The sequence below is a fragment of the Mandrillus leucophaeus genome, unplaced genomic scaffold (assembly GCF_000951045.1).
Source record: "Mandrillus leucophaeus isolate KB7577 unplaced genomic scaffold, Mleu.le_1.0 Scaffold710, whole genome shotgun sequence".
NCBI classification, from domain to species: domain Eukaryota; kingdom Metazoa; phylum Chordata; class Mammalia; order Primates; family Cercopithecidae; genus Mandrillus; species Mandrillus leucophaeus.
Window position 1 is genome coordinate 386,411 of NW_012107698.1, and position 18,591 is coordinate 405,001.

At 36.7% G+C, this 18,591-nt stretch overlaps 1 protein-coding gene across 1 annotated transcript in view; it reads right to left on the reverse strand.

The window, feature by feature from the left end:
• The window catches only part of IQCJ (IQ motif containing J), a 180,341-nt gene extending 162,793 nt beyond the window's left edge, over positions 1–17,548 (reverse strand). Inside the window, exon 1 of the mRNA XM_011965012.1 lies at positions 17,359–17,548. Coding sequence (XP_011820402.1) covers positions 17,359–17,367 — 9 coding nt within the window. The 5' untranslated portion in view covers positions 17,368–17,548. The remainder of the gene's footprint in view (positions 1–17,358) is intronic.
• Positions 17,549–18,591: the final 1,043 nt, after the last annotated feature.

Consider the following 18,591-nt stretch of genomic DNA (forward strand, 5'->3'; position numbering starts at 1 on the left):
TTGGATGCTACGTTTCTGTTTGGTCTTTCCATAGCTAGAACAGTCCCAAAGATACCAGCCACTTGTCTTACAAAATGTCCCACATTCTGGATTTGTCTGACTGTATCCTTGTGATTATATTCTGATTTAACATTTTTGCCAAGAGTACTATGTAGGTGATATTGTATTCATCTTACTGTAACTCATCAGGAAGCAGATAATGTCAAGTGGTCCCCCTCTTGATGATGCTGGGTTGGGGAAGGTGATGTCCTCCAGATCTGTCCACTGTAGAGGCACATTTTCCCCCTTGTAGTAATTTAAGTCATCTGAAGGGTTAGACTTTGAGAATATGAGAATATTCTGAATCCGTAAAATAATTTTAGCATTCATTGACACTCTTTGCTCAATTTATTAGAAATTTCAAAATAGATATTATTTAATTCCATTATTCCTTCTACATTTATTAGCTGAAATTCTGTGAAGCATAGCTTTCTGCACTACTCTTTCCTCCTTTCTCTTTCTTTTTAGTATCACTATGAACCCATGGGCTTTTAAAGTTTTTATTTAAAAGTTATAATATTTTAGTGCCATTATCATTCTGATATTCAAATTGTCCCAAAAGCCAAAGGGAGTCCTTCAAGCTGCAGGGTGTGTGTGTGTGTGTGTGTGTGTGTGTGTGTGTGTGTGTGTGTAAATACCCATTTTGGTTTTGATAACTGTCTTAATTTCTGACACTGCAGACTCACTGCTATGGTCTGAATGTTTGTGTCCCTCTCAAATTCATCTGTTGAAATCCTAATCCCCAAGGTGATATTAGAAAGTGCAGTCTTTGGGAGGTGATTGGGTCATGAAAGTGGAGCCCTTATGAATGAAGGTGGAGCCCTTATGAATGGAATTAGTACCATTAATCCCATTAGGGACCCCAAAGAACTCTCTACAACTCTTTCCACAAGGTGAGAATACAACAAGAAGTTGAGAAGTCAGTAATTGGCAACCTAGAAGAGGGTCCTCACAAGAGCCCAACCATGCTGGCACCCTGATCTTGGACTTCCAGTCTACAAAACCAAGAGAAATAATTTTTGTTAATAAGCCACCCAGTCTATGTTATTTGTTGTTAACTGCCTGAATAGACTAAGATATTGTCTCTGCCCTACACTTGTATTCACACATTTAATCCAGGAGTATTCTTTCTAATCAATGTTATTATAGCAAAAGCTGATGAATTATGAAGATGACAGTACTATTATTCTAAAAAAAAAATGTCCTAAGAAAAATTCAAGTTACAGTTTCCATAGGTCAACATTAATTATATTAATATCATTTTGAAACTTCCTCAATTAATGCTTTCCACTATATTTTAGGGATTTTGTTTTTAGCTACATCTGCAGGAATTATGATACAAATCAACTGGGGACATTAAGAAAGAACAAAACTACATTTTATCCCTTATTCATGAAAGCTAGTAAGGCTTTTATGTTATGTCCATATGAAACTAGACAACTGATCAATTTTGTTGATTCCTTCCAACTGATAAATTTTGTGAAAAGACAAGGTGGGAAGCCCAAGTCTAGGTCACGCAAATGGGCTGAGTCCTAGCTCTGCCCTTCAAGGGAGAGGCCTGACTGTCCCAGACCTTGTGGGAAGGGCGGCCGCTGTACCCTCTCCACAGTCCCGGACTCAACTCATTTCTCCTACTCTCGCCTCAGCTTCCTCACAGCTGACCTTCATTTCATTCCCCTCTCCTAATTCCTCCAATATGACACACCCATATGTGCCTCTGAGTTTTTAGCCCTGGACAAGTCTAACTTCCCTCCCATGGTCCACTGACTCCATGAATAGACCCAGACCAGTCCCACCCACCAACTCCATGGACCATATGCTTCTCAGAACTGACCCAGCATCCAACAATCTTGTACAAACAGAATTTATGCATTTCCCTTGATAACAAGTAACTAGGATGTGCCTCCAAGACCTGAAGGACAGGACTAGAGTAAATCCCCTTCAAGGCTCAGGATATAAAACCTAGGTCTTAATGGGGTTACCTCCTCTGTCATTTTCATAAGCTTTTTTTTCTGGTTTCTGCCAAAACTTGAAATGATCATATTCCCATGCTTTTATTCAGTGCTTTTCTTTCATGCTGGAGGCAAGGTAACCTCTGGAGTCACATAGACTAGCTCCTCTGATTACCAGCTGTGTGACCCTGGCAAGTTGCTTAACCCTTCTAGGCTTTGGTTTCCCTATCTGTAAAGTAGATATAATAATAGTAGCTACATCATAGGTTTGTTGTGAAGAGTGAATAAGGAACATGTCTATAGGATGCACAATGTCTGAAAGTGATAGGTCAATTATGTGAGCTCTTATTATGATTATGGCTTCATTCTCACCTGCTGGGCAATCTCATCAAAGACTTTCCTATTTTTATGCAAACAACTTCCAGATTTACCAATACCCTCTAATTAGTCTTCCATTCTTCCACTCTAAAACTGTCCTACCAACATGCTACTAGACTTTTCTAGCTTCTCAAACTCAACATTTCCAAACCGAATTTATCTTCTTTTAGTACACTCATTTTTATGCCTTTTTTTTTTACTTATTTTTAGATAATTGTAGATTCACACAATTTTCATTGTAGGAAATAATAGAGAAAAATATTGTGTACTCTTTCTCTAGTTTCCCCCAATGATGACATCTTACATAACTACAGTACAATATCACAACCAGGAAATTGATACTGATACAATCCAAGCTTAATCAAGTTTCACCAGTTTTACATGCACTGTATATGTGTGTGTGTGTTTTTAGTTCTATATAATTCTATCACATATATGGGTTCATGTAACCACTAACCACAGTCCATATACAGAACAGTTCCATCACAAGGATCCCTCCTGCTACCCTTTTATAGCCCCCCCACCTCCTTCCTCTTCTTTTCCCAACTGTGGCAACAACGAATTTGTTCCCCATCTATATAATTTTGTCACTACAAGAATGTTATATGAATGGCATCATACAATATATAATTTTTTGATACTGCTTTTCTTCACTCAGTATAATTTCCAAGAGATCACCCAAGTTGTGTATATCAATAGTTCTCTTCCTTTTACTATGGAATGGTATTCCAGTTTATGACATGCCACAGTTTGACCAACCAGTCACACATTAAAGTACACTGGAGTTGTTTCCAGTTTGGGGTTATTATGACTAAAGCTGCTGTATACATTTGTGTACAGTCATCTACGTGAATACAGTTTTCATTTTTGTGAGATAAATGTCCAACAGTGCAATTATAGTGTTGCATGGTAAGCACATTTTAGTTCTGTAAGAAATTGTCATATTCTACTCTAGAATGGTTGTACCACATTATATTCTCACCAGCGTCCGAGTGGTCCAGTTTTTCTGCATCCTCATCAGCATTTGATGTTATCACTACTTTTAATTTTAGCCAGTCTGATTGATACGTAGTGATATCCCATTGTCATTTTAATTTGCACTTCACCAATGGCTAATGATGTTGGACATCCTTTCATGTGCTTATTTGCCATCTATATATCCTCTTCACGTGAAATGTATGTATATGTATTTTGTCCATTTTCCAAAAGGATTGTTTGGGTTATTTATTGTTGAAAGAGTTCATTGTATATATTCTAGATACAATTCCTTTGTTATATATGCCATTTGCAAATATTGTCCCCCAGTCTATAGCTTGTCTTTTCTTTCTCTTGACAAGGTCTTTCACAGAGCAAAAGTTTTTAATGTTGATAGTGTCCAATTTGACAGTTTTCTTCTTTTATGAATAGTGCTTTTGGTGATAAGTTTAAGAAGGCTTTACCTAATCTGAGGTTTCAAAATTTTTCTATTTTTTTCTAAACTTTTTATAGTTTTCCATTTTACATTCAAGTCTGTGATCCATTATGAGGTAATTTTTGTATAAGGCATATGGTTGAGGTTCATATTCTTGCTGAAGGATATCAGATTTCTCTCACATTTTGAACAATGACATTGCTATTCACAGAGAGGTTATTGAGCCTGTGGGTCTCCCTTTTCCTTTTCATGTCCTCCTCCATCCAGTCTGTTTTTCTCTGTCTGTCCTAGAATCATTTTCTTAAAACCATATTTCATCATGTCACTCTCCTGTGTAAACACCTTAGATGGGTGTTGACTCATGATGACAGACCTCTAGCCCTTTAGCTGGGCATACACCACTTAGACAACCCAACCACAGTTTCCCTTTCCTTAACCTCCACATATTTGCACAGTGCTTCAGCCACACAGGACACACAAAGGTCTTTCAGAGATGTTTTACAGATGCCATTTTTCCCCACTACAAAACCATTTTTTCCCCCTGTGTCTCCCGCCTCAACACTAGCTGGAAGGTCACCTTTTCCACATATCTTTCCCCTAAAACACTTGCTCCCCTAACTTCCCAGGAAGAATTGCATCCTCATCCAAATTCCCGTGAAACTCTCCTCATGCTTCTTTACTGCCTATGTTTTTTCATCTGTAAAATAGGCCTAAAAAAAAAAAAAAAAACTTATAGAGTTGTTTGGAAACTAAATGAGTTAATACCTGTAAAGCAAATAGAAGCACAATCTAGGCCATAATCAGTGCTCAATACATTTGTTATTGATGTCATAATTTTCATATACCTTTGTTGTATCTCATGTAATAGTTTATTATAGATACTTTTTCTAAGTTGATTATTTATTCTTCTTCTCTACCAGGTTGTGTAAGGTTTTCTATAGCTTCTCTTACTTTCCCACAATGTTAGTACATAATAGATTGTGATAAACATTTGTTGAACTAAATTCTTCAAATTTAATAAGCCAATACAATGAAAAAAAACTGACCTTTCCCCTTGAATCAACAAGTTGCTTTATTGAACTAATTATTTTGGAAATTAATGGACATCCCTCCACTTCAATTTTTGTTTTGTTTGAGTACAAGCATGAGGGTTAAATGAATTGCTGAAAGAAAAGATGATCATGTTATTTATTAATGACAGAAAAGTAGGTTTATTCTACTTAATGCTCTCCAGTAAGACAATACTCTTTTTTGTTTAAGGGCAAAAATTATGCTAACTCTAATAGACAGGGAATATTGGGTTCTTCATTTTGCATTAAAATCATACTTTCCCCACATTCTTGGAAGAAGTTGTATCCAGAAGGATTGTGAAGAAGAGTTAGAATAGGTGAACATTTGGGTAAAGAAGAATATAAAATACATTGGAGAAGGTGATGGAAATGGGAAGGATTTGGTCAACCACACTGAAAAAATGACATGCTCATTTCTAGTTGGTAGTTATATAAAAATAAAACTATCTAGAAAAGCAATAGTATACTTTTATACCACTGAAGAATCCCAGAATATATACACAATTAACTACAAAAAGAAATATCAAAATCTCTGGAATGCCGTATTGGCAGTATTTTTGGTGGTTCCTCCTGCCACAAAGCCTGGCTCTGGTGTCAGCATTCACCCTCCCCACCCTCAGGTGAATCTTGGCTTAAGTTATTCCCAATGCCAAGGTGTGGTTTAGGAAGGGGCCTATGGCACAGTCCTGGGCAATGAGGCACAAGAGAGTCTACTGGGAAGTTTGTCTTGCTCTTACAAAAGAAAGAGGATGTGTGAGGAAGAGCCATTTCATTTTCCTGTCTCTGAACATTGTAGTACACATGAAGATGTTGCACTCAGAGCTTCTGAAGTCACCACACAATAAAAGACACTTACAAGATAGCACTGAGAATGGCAGAGCAGCAAGGTGGGGGACTTGAGTCCATGACGAAATCACTGAGCCTCTGAAAAAAAGCAGGAGTCCCTCTGTCTCAGGATATCTTGTTACCTAAGATAATAAACTCTTCATTGTCTGACTAGCTTAGCAGATTTTCTATTTCTGGCCTACAAAAGTTTGTAAACAGACTCAGTATTCTGAGTGCTCTAAGTAAGACTGACATACTGATTTTAAGAGGAAACCTGCAGTTTAGTTGACTAGAAGTGCATTCATACTTATAATGACTATTCTAGAGGAGAGACAGTCAGACTTGTTGTACAACCAGTGAGAAGTAACAGTATAAAGAACACAGACTCCCGAAGCAGGGAGCCCAGGTTCAAATCTCACTTTTGCAGCTCACCAGCTATGGGGCCTTAGGCAAGATACTTTATTTGACTGAATTTCAGTTCCTTCATTGTAAAATGCCTACAGCAATACCTACCTCATAGGTTGATAGGGTGTACTAAATGCAATAATGTAATAATAAAGGGCCTGTCAAATAGGAACCCAAATAAATGTTAATTTCTCTTCCCCTAATTAATCCTTTGCCAAGATGAAACACTAACTCGGCTTATTAGACCATTAATTCAGACGCCTTCTTTCCAGCAGGAATTACTCTGTCAGCGGGGCTGGTGTCATCAAGAGTAATTTCTGCTGAAAAGTTTCCAATCTTCACGTTTCTACTGTGAAGCCTAGCGTGGTGCAGAAGGGATCAGGCAGGGTTACTTCCAACCATAGAGAAAATTGATGTGACGATAACCACAGTGGAAGGGTTTATATGCCCTTGATTGTTTTATTCTCACCCCTTAAAAAAGGTATGTGGGTGGAATTAATGGGCTCCAGGGAAGTGTGCTTGTAGTAACTTTTCCTCCGAGTTATTTCTACATTTTCCATTACATTCCACCAAAAGCAAATTGTACTCTACTGATCATGATTACCAAGCTCCTGAATACAATTAATTAACACACTGACTTAATAATATATTGTGTTTGGATTATAAAAACAAAAGTAGCAGTTGGTGTCAGCAAGAAGTCCTCTTTATTTCTGGTATGGTAATACAGGCTATTGCAAAGGTATTCAACTTTTGCAATAAATAAATAGAAGTCATGTTTACCTAAATAGTCATTAGTTACATGCTTGTACTAATAATGAGGGTAAAATTGGCAAATATAACTGGGAGACAATTAGACATCAAAACCCTTTAAAATGCATTTACTCTTTGACCTAAAAATTCCACTTTTAGGAATTTATTTTTTATAAAGAAGTAAAGACTTGTGCAATAATTTTTCAAGAATTTTTCTTGCAGGAAGAAAACAACCTAAGCATTCAAGATCCAAAGATTAAATTAGGGAATGTCTACCCAATCAAATACTACACAACCATTGAAAATGAAATAATAGGAAAAAAAATGTATTGACATGGAAAGATGCACATGATATATTCCCAGATTTTGAGAGGTCATAAACTGTACGTTCAGTGCTTTAGAGTTTTCATTAAAACATATTTATTTTTTTAGTTTCAATGGCTATATACCAAAATGATTATGAAATGCTTCTTCTTAAGGATTTTTATTCCATCTTGATTCTGTATTTTTTTTCAGTAAGTATAAACTGTGTAATAAAGCAAAATAATTTTTAAAAACTCAAATGAGAAATTAGTAAAATACTTTTAAGCTAAATAGCTAGTAAATAGACCTTTCATTGTTTATTATCTAGATTCTGAACTCTGGCTTCTCAGATTTCAGCCAAAATCTGATTTTTTAAGTTGTAATTTAGGAGGCTGAAGACCAACTCCCCAGGGTAAGAAGATCATCAGGTTGTCCTTTTAGGGGAGGTGACTGCTCCCTCCTCGTCTTACTGATGACCATAAACTAGAAAGGTAGTGAACTCTGTTTTAAACTGGGGGTATTCTCTTCAGTCAGAAATGTCCAAGCCCCTACAATGACATGCAGGGAAGTTTAAAGTAGCTTTCCTGCCCATGCTTAGTTGGTTCTTTGTGTTTCCAGGGAAAGATCCTTCCAAAGAAAAGAAGCCAATTGGCACCCACTCTGGGATGCAGCTCCTGGCTGTCACCTCCAAGGAGACAAAAGTTCTGGCTTCTATCAGAACCCTGCCTGCCATGCTTACCTGGACCCTGATTTAGTTATCATATTATTAATAATTATTATTGCCTTGGGTGTTTATTGACCTTCTGCTGTGTACCATGCACTTTGCCAGGCACTTTTCACACATTATTTCATTTAAAATCTTAACAGCAGCCATGGAAGGTTAAAGCTATCATTAACCTCATTTTATAGATGAAGAAACAGTTTGCCCAAGATTATATGGCTAGTAAGGATGACAGGCAAAATGAGAAACTAGATCTACCTGGATTTTATTAGAGATTCCTTAACCAATTAAATTTGGATGTTTATAATTCACTTTGGGGAGAAAGTTCAATTTGCCATTCCTGGGTCTTTCTAGACCAGAGTTAAAAGTAACTCCAAGAAAGTACTAAACCACTTCACATTTCACAACCAGAGGAGTGATTCTGCTGTATAGCCACACCCTTGAGTGCTGGTGGCAAAAAAAAAAAAAAAAAAAAAAAAAAAAAAGGCCAAGACACAGCCAAGGGTCCTTCTGTGTTCAGCTCCACGCTGACTTGCTTGTCGCTTAACTTTTCTAAACCTCAGATCCTTATATAGAAAATGAGCTTTATTCTTGTCCTAAATACCTTGTTTGTGAGTATCAAATAAGACAATGTTTGTGTAGGCACTTTTGAAAGTACAAAGAGCAGGAATCTTGATTACTCCTCATGCAAATCACTTCCGCCCTCAAAACTCAAAAGCAATGTAACTTTTATACAGCATTTTGCAAAAGACTGAGTGAGGGGTTTTAGAAATACAGAGAAACCTTAATGTAAAGAAGTCCCCTGTGTAATGTTTCCCCATGTTTAGCGTTAATAAGTCCTGAGGAAAAGTCATTGACTCAATGCTCCCTACCCCCATCTAATGCTTTTGATTTAATGTTTCCTCTCTAAGTGCATGAATTTTTGAAATACAGGAAATTTTGCCACAGGACTTAAGAGTCTCCTGTGACTTGATGTTAGGGTATCTCCTTAGTCATTTTGGTCTGTGCTCCCTGGGAGCAAATTAGAGCTTTGGCCGTGAGTTGATACGCATTCTGTTTTTAACTAAAGATGATAGTTGACTCCATTACTCAAAAATATTATACCAAGGTTTAGGATTACATTTGCAAGGACTATTTTTTTAAAAAAACTAATATATGGCAGTAGAGGGAACAAAGGAATTTTTTATTGACCATTTTTTAAAACAACTTTAAGTTGTAAAAGCAATATATGCCCATGTTTTAAAATTCAAAGAGGGTACATAAAGTAAAATGGAAAAGTACTCACTCCACATACATTCCACTTCTGATTGGTAAACACTAGTTTCTCATACATGCTTTGAGAATTTTTCTATGATTATACAAGCAAATGGATGTAAATATATAACTATTTTTAACACAGTATCATTTATGCTATAGACTGCCCCCAAAATGCTTTTTTCCTAAAAGTATGTTTGTGTAGTTTTTAATATTCTCCTGTATTGCTCAAACAGTTTTAAGCTCTCTCCTCTGCAGTATTCCGTTGCATGGATATAACAAATTATTTCAATATTTTTCCCTGGGTGAATACTTAGTTGTTTATAGATTTTTAATAACACAAACAATGCTGCAACGAAAACTTCACCACATGTCTTTGCTCAGTAATGTGAGTTCATCTGTAGAAAAATTCTTAGAAGTAAAACTGATAGGTCCGAAGGGAGGTGCTAATCAAGTGTTGATAGATTTTTTTAAATGCAAATTACTATCTAAAGCTGGTTGTCCTAATTTGCTTTTCACCCACCCTTGCTATTGAGAGCCCTGCCTTTGCCAACAACGGGTATAGATGATACAACAATCTATTAAACTAAAATGGATACTATTAATTTTCAGTGGACACTGGATTAAAACAAGTGTTTTTTTAGGTCTTAGATAACAAGAAACTGGAAATCCTTGCCGCTAGAGGTACTGTGAATCTCCAGGCCTTGAGCTCTGAGAAGAAATCACATTGAAGTGAAATAAATCTCAAAAGAGGGGCTTAACACTCATGGAGTGTTTATTGTGTGCCAGGCACTGTTCTAAGTACTTCATATACCTTAAGTCTCCTGTAATTCCCAACAACCCTATTACAAAGGTACTTTAGTCATTTCCATTTTACAGACAAAAAAAACAAGGCACAGGGAACTCAATTCCCCAAGGTAACTCGGCTGATAAATGATAATGCTCAGATTTGAGCCTAGAAGTTTGGGTCCAGGGTCAGGTGCTTTTAATGACTTATGCACTCTGTCTCTGTGCTCCTAACGATATGCTAAACACATTTATTGAATACCTACCCTGTGCCAGGACTGACACAGGCACCGTCTTATCCTCATAGCAATACTAAGTAGTATTATTCCTGTTCCAGAGATATTAAAGTGGCTTTCCAAAGTGACAGCAAGGGATGTGTACCGGGACATGTCTGATTCCAAAGCCTGTATTTATTCCACTACAACATGCTTCCTTACAGGAACTAGTTGTCATAATATTCATTTTACAGATAAGAAAATCAATACTTCAGAATGAGACATACAAGGGGCTATAAATGGGGTCATCCTTGCTAACAAAGAGAGCCTACCAGGGAGCTCCATCACATCTAGTTCTTCCTTCATCAGACTGCCATACAGTTGGAATATTCATGTATATTTAATTACATATACATGGTCATAGAGTAGCATATAGTGGCAATTTGCTGTCTCCCATAAAGTATGAGCTCAAATTGTCCAATGTGGACTAAAATTGAAGGCAGAATTAAAGTCTCCCAATTCCAAGTATCAACAAAGCCCATTTTTAAAAAGTGATATAGTTAGGTGAGGATGAGCAGATGGACTCCCACACTGCAGAGACATACATCACTAGAATATGGTAGCAACATATTTTTAAGCTCAGTGAGAAACTCATTATCTGTCCATCAAAAAAATAGGTTTGGTGCTGGTTCCTGAATTTACAACTGTATTTCCTTACAGTATATAGGAAAGTTTGAGAGCCCAGGAAAGGTAAGAAGAGCAGTCCAAGGATGGAGAGCTTCAGAGGAGAGCCTTCTGGGTGGGCAAACCCCACCAGCCAATCACTGCTTCTGCTCACACCCTCCATGCCCAGCTCAATGTCTAAGAGCTCAGGCCCTGGGTCCAAATCCACTCTGCTACTTGACCACTCTGTTACCTTTAACAGGTTATCAAGCCTCTCCAGCAGTTTTCCTCATCTGTGAGATAGGCAGTAACCAACAGTGTCTGCCTCATTGATTTGCCATGAAGATTAAACATCATCCGTATAGATCGCTTCCCTGAAGTTTGGAGTTAGAGCACAGAATTACAAATGTCCACATACACAGACCCCTCCCTTTTATGTTTCAGTGTCTTATTCATTTTTTTAATGAAATCAGGAAAACATACTGTCCTATATCTAAGTCTGAAACAGAAAAGGGAATTTATACTCATTGGCTTACGATAGCTCCATGCTCTGGAGGTCAGAGTATGCAAATCTTGTATTTCTATGTCTGGCAGCCCTAGTTACGAATGAGGCATTAGATCTCTGTTATCACTGTCACAAAACAAACAACATGTTACCAGCTTATCTTTTGATTGTCGCAGCTTGTTAGGCACAAGTCAGTGTAGGCGGTTATTCAGTCAGATTTGGAGGTTAATTTGATTGTCTCTTAAAAAATTTTTTTTGTACACCATGGATGCTAACATAATATTACTACAAGGGGTTTCCTGCACTCTACAGTAAAACAAGTCAGCCTGGAAGAATATGCAAATGTGACTGTTATGTTGTTCAGTTTTCAGGGCAATTAAATATTTGCTTTGAGCTTCTCATATTGCATTGCAAATTCCTATAAAACTTACTATTCATTTCTGCACCTAAAGCTTATTTAGCATCAAGTCTTTGCCATTATTTCCGTTTTATTGAAAATTGAGTTTTTAATTATGTGTCACAATCATATATAATGTGAATCTTTATTTGCAAAGTCTTTTTTCTGTTCATGTTAAATCAGTTACCTTTGCCCCTTTGTTAGTTGGGCAGTGGGAGGCAGCAGTTTCAGATTTCCTCTATGAGAAGATGTCTGCAACTCATGATAACAGTGTTGGCTCTTCTATCTACCCCAGGAACAAAGACCTTTAATTAGATGGGCCAGTCTTGTCAGCCTCTGCTGGGCAGGATCAGGTCTATATGAAGCCAATACAACTTCTTAAAAAAATAAAATATAATAATAATTAGTTACTCAAACTGGCTGTTAGAAATTGTGTGGATCCCAAAAAGGTGTTTTTACAGCTGAATTTAGAAAAAAGAACCTAAATGTTGTTAGAATGGTTGGTGTCTGTAAACATAGCTTTTGTCTTTGATGCCTTAATCTTTTGTTTAAAGGATTATTGTGAAAATCTCTAAATGACAGTAAATTAAAAATCAGGCAAAATTTGAGGAGCTGAACAAGCAGTGCCTGAGATGAAGGAAAAATGAAAAATTTGTGTAATATTCATTTGGGGAAATAAATGAGATGGTTAATCTGCAGACACCTCTTAGACTCTCGTCATCTTTCCTCGACAAGATCCTTCTGTCCATTTCTGGTTCCCATATACAAGCCTCCCATCACTCAATTCAAGTGTTCAAGTCCCATTTGAGTACTATCTTCCCCTCACATCTTCTTTTAATAAGCCTTAAAATTCTATTTTTCCTTCATATTTTTTCATGTCTTTTTTTATTTTTTACATTCCTAACTCAAGACCTCATTTCTTCTCACCTGGAATAGCAACACAGCCTTCTTACTGGTCTCCCTGACTCCGATTGCTCTCCATTCAGTGGAGCCTCCACATCGCAGCCTCATTCACCTTCATGCAAGCCTAATTTGATCATGTTACTTCTCTGATCAGATCCCTTCAAAAGAAAAGTTAAACTCCATGACCACAGTTCTTTGGTCAGCTCCAATTTACTTTTCCAGGTACATCTCCCATTAGTTTCCATATATTCTCCAAATATATGGAATTCTATATTCTATATTTAAAAATTCTATTCTATTCTATTCTATAAAATTCTATTCTATAAAATACCTATTCTATATTTAAAATATTTAAAAATAAACAATTCTAATGTTCCTTAGATACAGCACTGAAATTGCTTCAGCCCTGAATCCAGATTGTCCATACAGTCAGATCATACAGGGTCTTTACATGCCATAGAAAGAACCTTGGAATTCATTCTTTAGGCTACAGGGAACCAATGAAGAGTATTATGCATTGGAATTATAAATCAGAGTTGTATTTCACATAGATGATGCTGTGGCAGTGGAGAGACTGAATTGGATGGGAGCAGAGACTAGTAGGAGGATGTACTGAGCAGTTCTTGGATTTTCCTGAGAGATAAGACTGTAAGAGTACATTTGGAGGGACTATGATGAGATCAATTCTAAGTGTGTTGAATGTGAGGTTCTGGGGACTAGGGTGAGACAGGCAAGGTGCCTGAGGGTGCAAAACTTAAGGAGACACTTACTCTGAGGTGCCCACTCAGCACCTGAATGACCCAAAGCATACGAACTTCCTTAAATTCTTCACCCTAGGCACCTAGCTTGCCTTACCGCTAAGTTCCTATGATACATTTTGTAGAGATATCACCTTGACAGCCACAGAGGTACACTGCCCAGCTCTCCCTTCAAGAAAGAACTTGCTATTCAGCTGTAAGAAGTACAGTTAGCTGACAACATCCAGCTACAGGACCTTCAGGATCTTCCTTGACTTTTAAGCCACAGTCATGCTCTTTCAGAGAACCCCTAGCCAGCGATTGAGCATAGCAGGGGTACTAGGCCTGGTCATTTCTGCCCACTGTGAGACTCCTTTAATGGGCACTCTTCCCTCCAGAGGTTGCCATTGGGTTGGGTGAGATTTTGTGAGATCTGCATTGTGTGGTCAGAAGGCTCTCCCTGCCCAATTTTGCTTCCTTCCCCATTTGTCTTTACTCTCAAATAAACCACTTGCACTACTAATTCTGTCTCAGAATCTCTTTCCAGAGAACCTAAATGACACAGCCAGTGAACAACTAGTTATACCAGTCTGGACCTGGAACTAGAGATGAAATAAGCTGAAGTGACTTTTTTTGTGTGTGTAGCTAGAAGGTTGGGCTCTAGAATCTGGGTTCAAATCCCACTCCTCCATTTCTGACCTTATACAAACTTAGACAAGTTACATAAACTTCTCAGTACCTCAGTTTCTTCACCAGTAGAATGTGGATATTAATAGTAAATGAGGACTATATAAGATAATGCATTTAAAGTATTTAGTGTAGTGCCTGGCCTATAGCTGGCCCATAGTAAATGCTCAATAAATAGAAATTAAAATTATTATGTAGACTTTGAAATTTTGTTTACAGAGGTTGTTTGGTACAACAAAATAGGATAAATGTTTACTTAATCAAATTATTTTCCACAGACTATAATAAGGTTAGTGAATACTAATTTTGAAAAATGTAAAGCCCAACTCTATAATTTTTTTAATTTTATTTCCTCTTACTTCTAATATAGCTCCTCTCTCCACACAATGTCATTGCCTTCTCGTCTCCTGCCATGATTTACTTTTCCGTTCTGTTCCATCTACCCCAAATTCTCCTATTCCTCTCCTTTATATCAATTTTTGCTAATAACCTCCTCCCCTGCTTGGTTGAGAACTCATCTTCCCCAGAGAATTTTTTTTGATCAGCATGCCCTCCCCACTCTAACTGTGATTGTTCTTCTCTATTGGCAAATGCTCCCAAGAATTTTGTCCTTTTGAAACTAAGTGGTACAAAAAACAAACAAACAAAAAAGCCAATGCAATTCTCAAACCGTATTGAAGGTGTCATGCCTCCATAAATAACAGTCAATAATGAAATAGTAGGAATGGTATCTTTAAACAGGAGCTTCCCTACTTGACACCTGCTTTTGTCCCAAAGCTAGAAGCCAGCCTGGCGATGTGATGCTTAATAAATGCTTACTTAAAGGAAGAATGTTTTCAGCTTTGGATGCGTGGTCAGCCTACAAATTATATTTGTATGTCTTCATTCTATATATGAGCCTTAAAAATAAAATGTTTGTTAGGACACTCTCAGTCACATAATGGGGAAACTATTGTATGGGGGAAGTGTTGTACAATCATTTTAGGTATTTGGGGGTAATATAAATTTGTTTCATAAAATAAAGGCCTGGTCTACAATATGTCTAAAGCCAGTAGGAGGTCATACTTAGAGACAGATGGCAAATGCAGCATTCTTTCCTTTCACTTTTTAGTACATATGATATTCACTACAAAATGGCACAGAGTGTTTTCCTGTTACCACACAGTACTACATAAGCTTTGAAAAACAAAACCTCTTTTTACACCTATGAAACTTCAAACAAAATAACTGACTTCAAAAGTAAAGTGAGAGTATTTTGTAATGTGATTGAAGGCAAGGAATATTTTTACATAACTTACTATTTTTATATATGTATTTATGCATATTGCAATACACATGAAAAAAGGTACTGCTAAATCTTCAGCCATCCTATTCATTCAATTTAAAATCTTCATTAAGATATTTACATTCAAGACAAGATTCCTACACTGAATAGGACACAATCGTAGGTTCATTTATAACACTGGAAATGAATAGGACCTAAAATAGGAATCAGTTACACACAGAACAATCTATGAGTATAACATTAATAGCCTACACAGATTTTTAATGGCTCCTAATATAATATGCTGTTTCAAGGAGCCATTTCTACACACTGAAATGCATTTTTACTGTACTATTATACTTTAATTATAAATTGAACATGGTTGATAAAATCAGCATTTAGAGTTATGTAAATTTTTAAAAATATACATAATCCTCTATAAGTACACAGCTCTATATGTGATAAAATATTAGATCTCGGATGCTAAAAAGTAAAAGCAGCTTTCACACTGACTTTAATAATATTCATTTTTATTGTTACAACTTAGTAAACTATTTTACTAAAGTTTACAATTGTCCACAATGCGAAGTAAATCAAAAGCAATTGTTGCTTTTATAATCATTATCATGAAGCAAAAATAATAGCCAATATAAAATAATTAACCTATTTACTACCTCATCTTAAATATATTAAGAAACTACAAGATGGCATTAATACTATCCTAATCTGCTCCACTTAAGTTAATATTTAAGATGCTTCCATTTTCAAGTATCACTACTCACTGAACATTTAGAAAACCTACTTGTGAAAATCTATTTAATTTCTTAGAAAACTACTAGTTCAAAGAAAACCTACTTAGTGAATGCTATTTGACTTGCTGCCTCATTTTCTCATCTTTACAACAATTAGTTAATATTGATCTCAAAAAGCAAGAGCATAGTGCAAAGTGAAAGAATTATGATAATCTGAAGGCAAGAAAACAAGTTTCTATTACAAAAGTAAGCAATACTCAAGATCAGTTGCTTTTAAGCAAATAGCACATTATAGTCATAATTAGCTCACCACCAGTTAGAAATATACATACACATTTTTCAGAATAAGTCTTTTAAATATAGTGTTGCAAGTATCTTTCTAGCTAAAGAGTTTGAAATAGCAATTAAGTACGAACCTTAAATCATTCATCTTTACAACTAGAAGAGCAAGTCCCAAGGATGTAAATCTCACCCAATGAGACAAGGGATGCTGACTATATTATTAATTGCTAAGTAATCTCTTAATTTTAGAATCTAGCACCCAACACTAGCAAATAAATAATATGATTTATGAGCCTGCACTCTCACGCTGCTTCACTCGAGTTCAATAAACACATACAGATCCTAAATGTACAGTGTGAATGTGATTCCTACAAGACAGAAAACATAGCAGGATTTGGCTATAGCAAATCTACCCCATCTACTTATTATTCAAGCACTAGTATTTAGAATACCTAAAATGCCTGCTGAACACTGCGGATCAACGTTCCCCTGGGGTTACTCCAAAGCAGAACCACATCTTTTCCCCTCAGTGCTTACTGAGTTTTAAGAAGGCAGGTAACATGGGGTAGAAATTCTCGTGCAGCAGCAATACAACTCTTCTCTCCCAGTTTTCAAAAATCAACACCTCCTCCCCATACACATGCACACACACACACACACAAGAAAGGAGGGCTTTTTAAATAAGTGTTTAAAACATACCATTTGCATGGGTTTGAAAATTTTATTTTTCTTCTACTTGCTGTTGTTAAGATGTTTACAGATCTGATTAGAAAATCTGGATGTTCATATAAAGTGTTGCTTTCAATGAGATTCCTTTAGTGAAATCTGTCTGCACAGACACATGAATACATAAATAATACATATTTATGCACACATGCCTACATTAACAAGGACACATGCACACACACCTAGACCAACAATTAAGCCCACACTGTTCTATAAGCTCTTTTTGACATTTTTTGCATGCATTTTAATTCAGATGACAGATTTTTAAAAAATAATAAGCAGCTGCATATAACGCACATCAAAGTGGCACGTTTAGAAAAGCAAATACATTACCAGACGCATTTTGAAGTTTCTGGAACACCCGCAGGTGAAAGGAGACTGGATCGGATGCTGGCACACTGTATTCCTCAGAATTACAGAGCTCAATGTGACTGTGGGGGAATGTGAGGCGAGTGTGAGGCTGGAAACCTTTGAGTTGAGCTCACTCTAGGCATCAGAAAGCCTCAAAGAGGGGAAAGAAAAAGGCAGCCCACAGACAGCCAGATGAGAAACTTCTGGCACCTCTCCAGCTCAGGAATGAATTCTCTGTAATTTGGAGACGTATAGTGATGGAAACGAAGAGAAACTTGGATTTACGGGTGAATTTGCTCAGCCATGCAGAAATAGGCAGGTAACAGCCTCTCAGCTCATTTTAAAACAGTCATTCAGAAACAAGACTGAATCAAAAAATTAAGAGGCATCCTGCTTTTGAAAAAATGGAAAGGCTACTCCAGCCAGCTTCCCTAGATACCTTTACAAACTTCAAATGGATCATTCCATCAGCTATTTGTTGCACATTTTATTAATCCCAGTGCAGAGGTAAACTGGAAAATCTAATTCCTTTTACGTAGAAAACTAGATTTATTGCTTCTTTTTATAATGCACTTTAGACATATAAATACATAGATTTACTTCCAGAGTTCTCGTTTCTCGTGTAAAACCACTACTGTTTGGTCCAGATAAAATGCTAAAAGGCTTGTTCACAGCTTTTCAAGGAAGTAGAGAAAAAATGTTTAATACTCAGAAGCTGAGCTGAGTACTGATATTTAAATGTACAGTTTGAAGCAAAGACAGTATAAAGGAAGAGCCCTGAGCCATTAAGTGGCAGCTAAGAGGTACAATTATATACAAGCATTGAGGAGGCAGGTGGCTTAAGTCTATAAATTTATACATAATTAAGGATAGGAAGAAAAGAGATTTGGCAAATTAAGTGCTTAGAGACAATAGCTATGATTTTGTTTAGGTTTACAAATAGGCTAATAATTTCTGAGGAGCACACGTGGACGTCACCTTGTCTGAAGAACTCCTAAACCTCACAAATAGAGAGCGAGGTCGAAGGCATTGCACACTGGCAATCTATATTCAAATGTAATGAGGAGGACGATATTACCATAAAGAATGTTGTCATACTACATTGTGCCTGTGTGGCTTAACTACTCATCCAACCTTGCAAATGGCCATTTGCCTGGACTCAATAGCAAACGTGCTATTGATGGGAGGGAGTAGGTGGGAGGCTGATTTTATTTG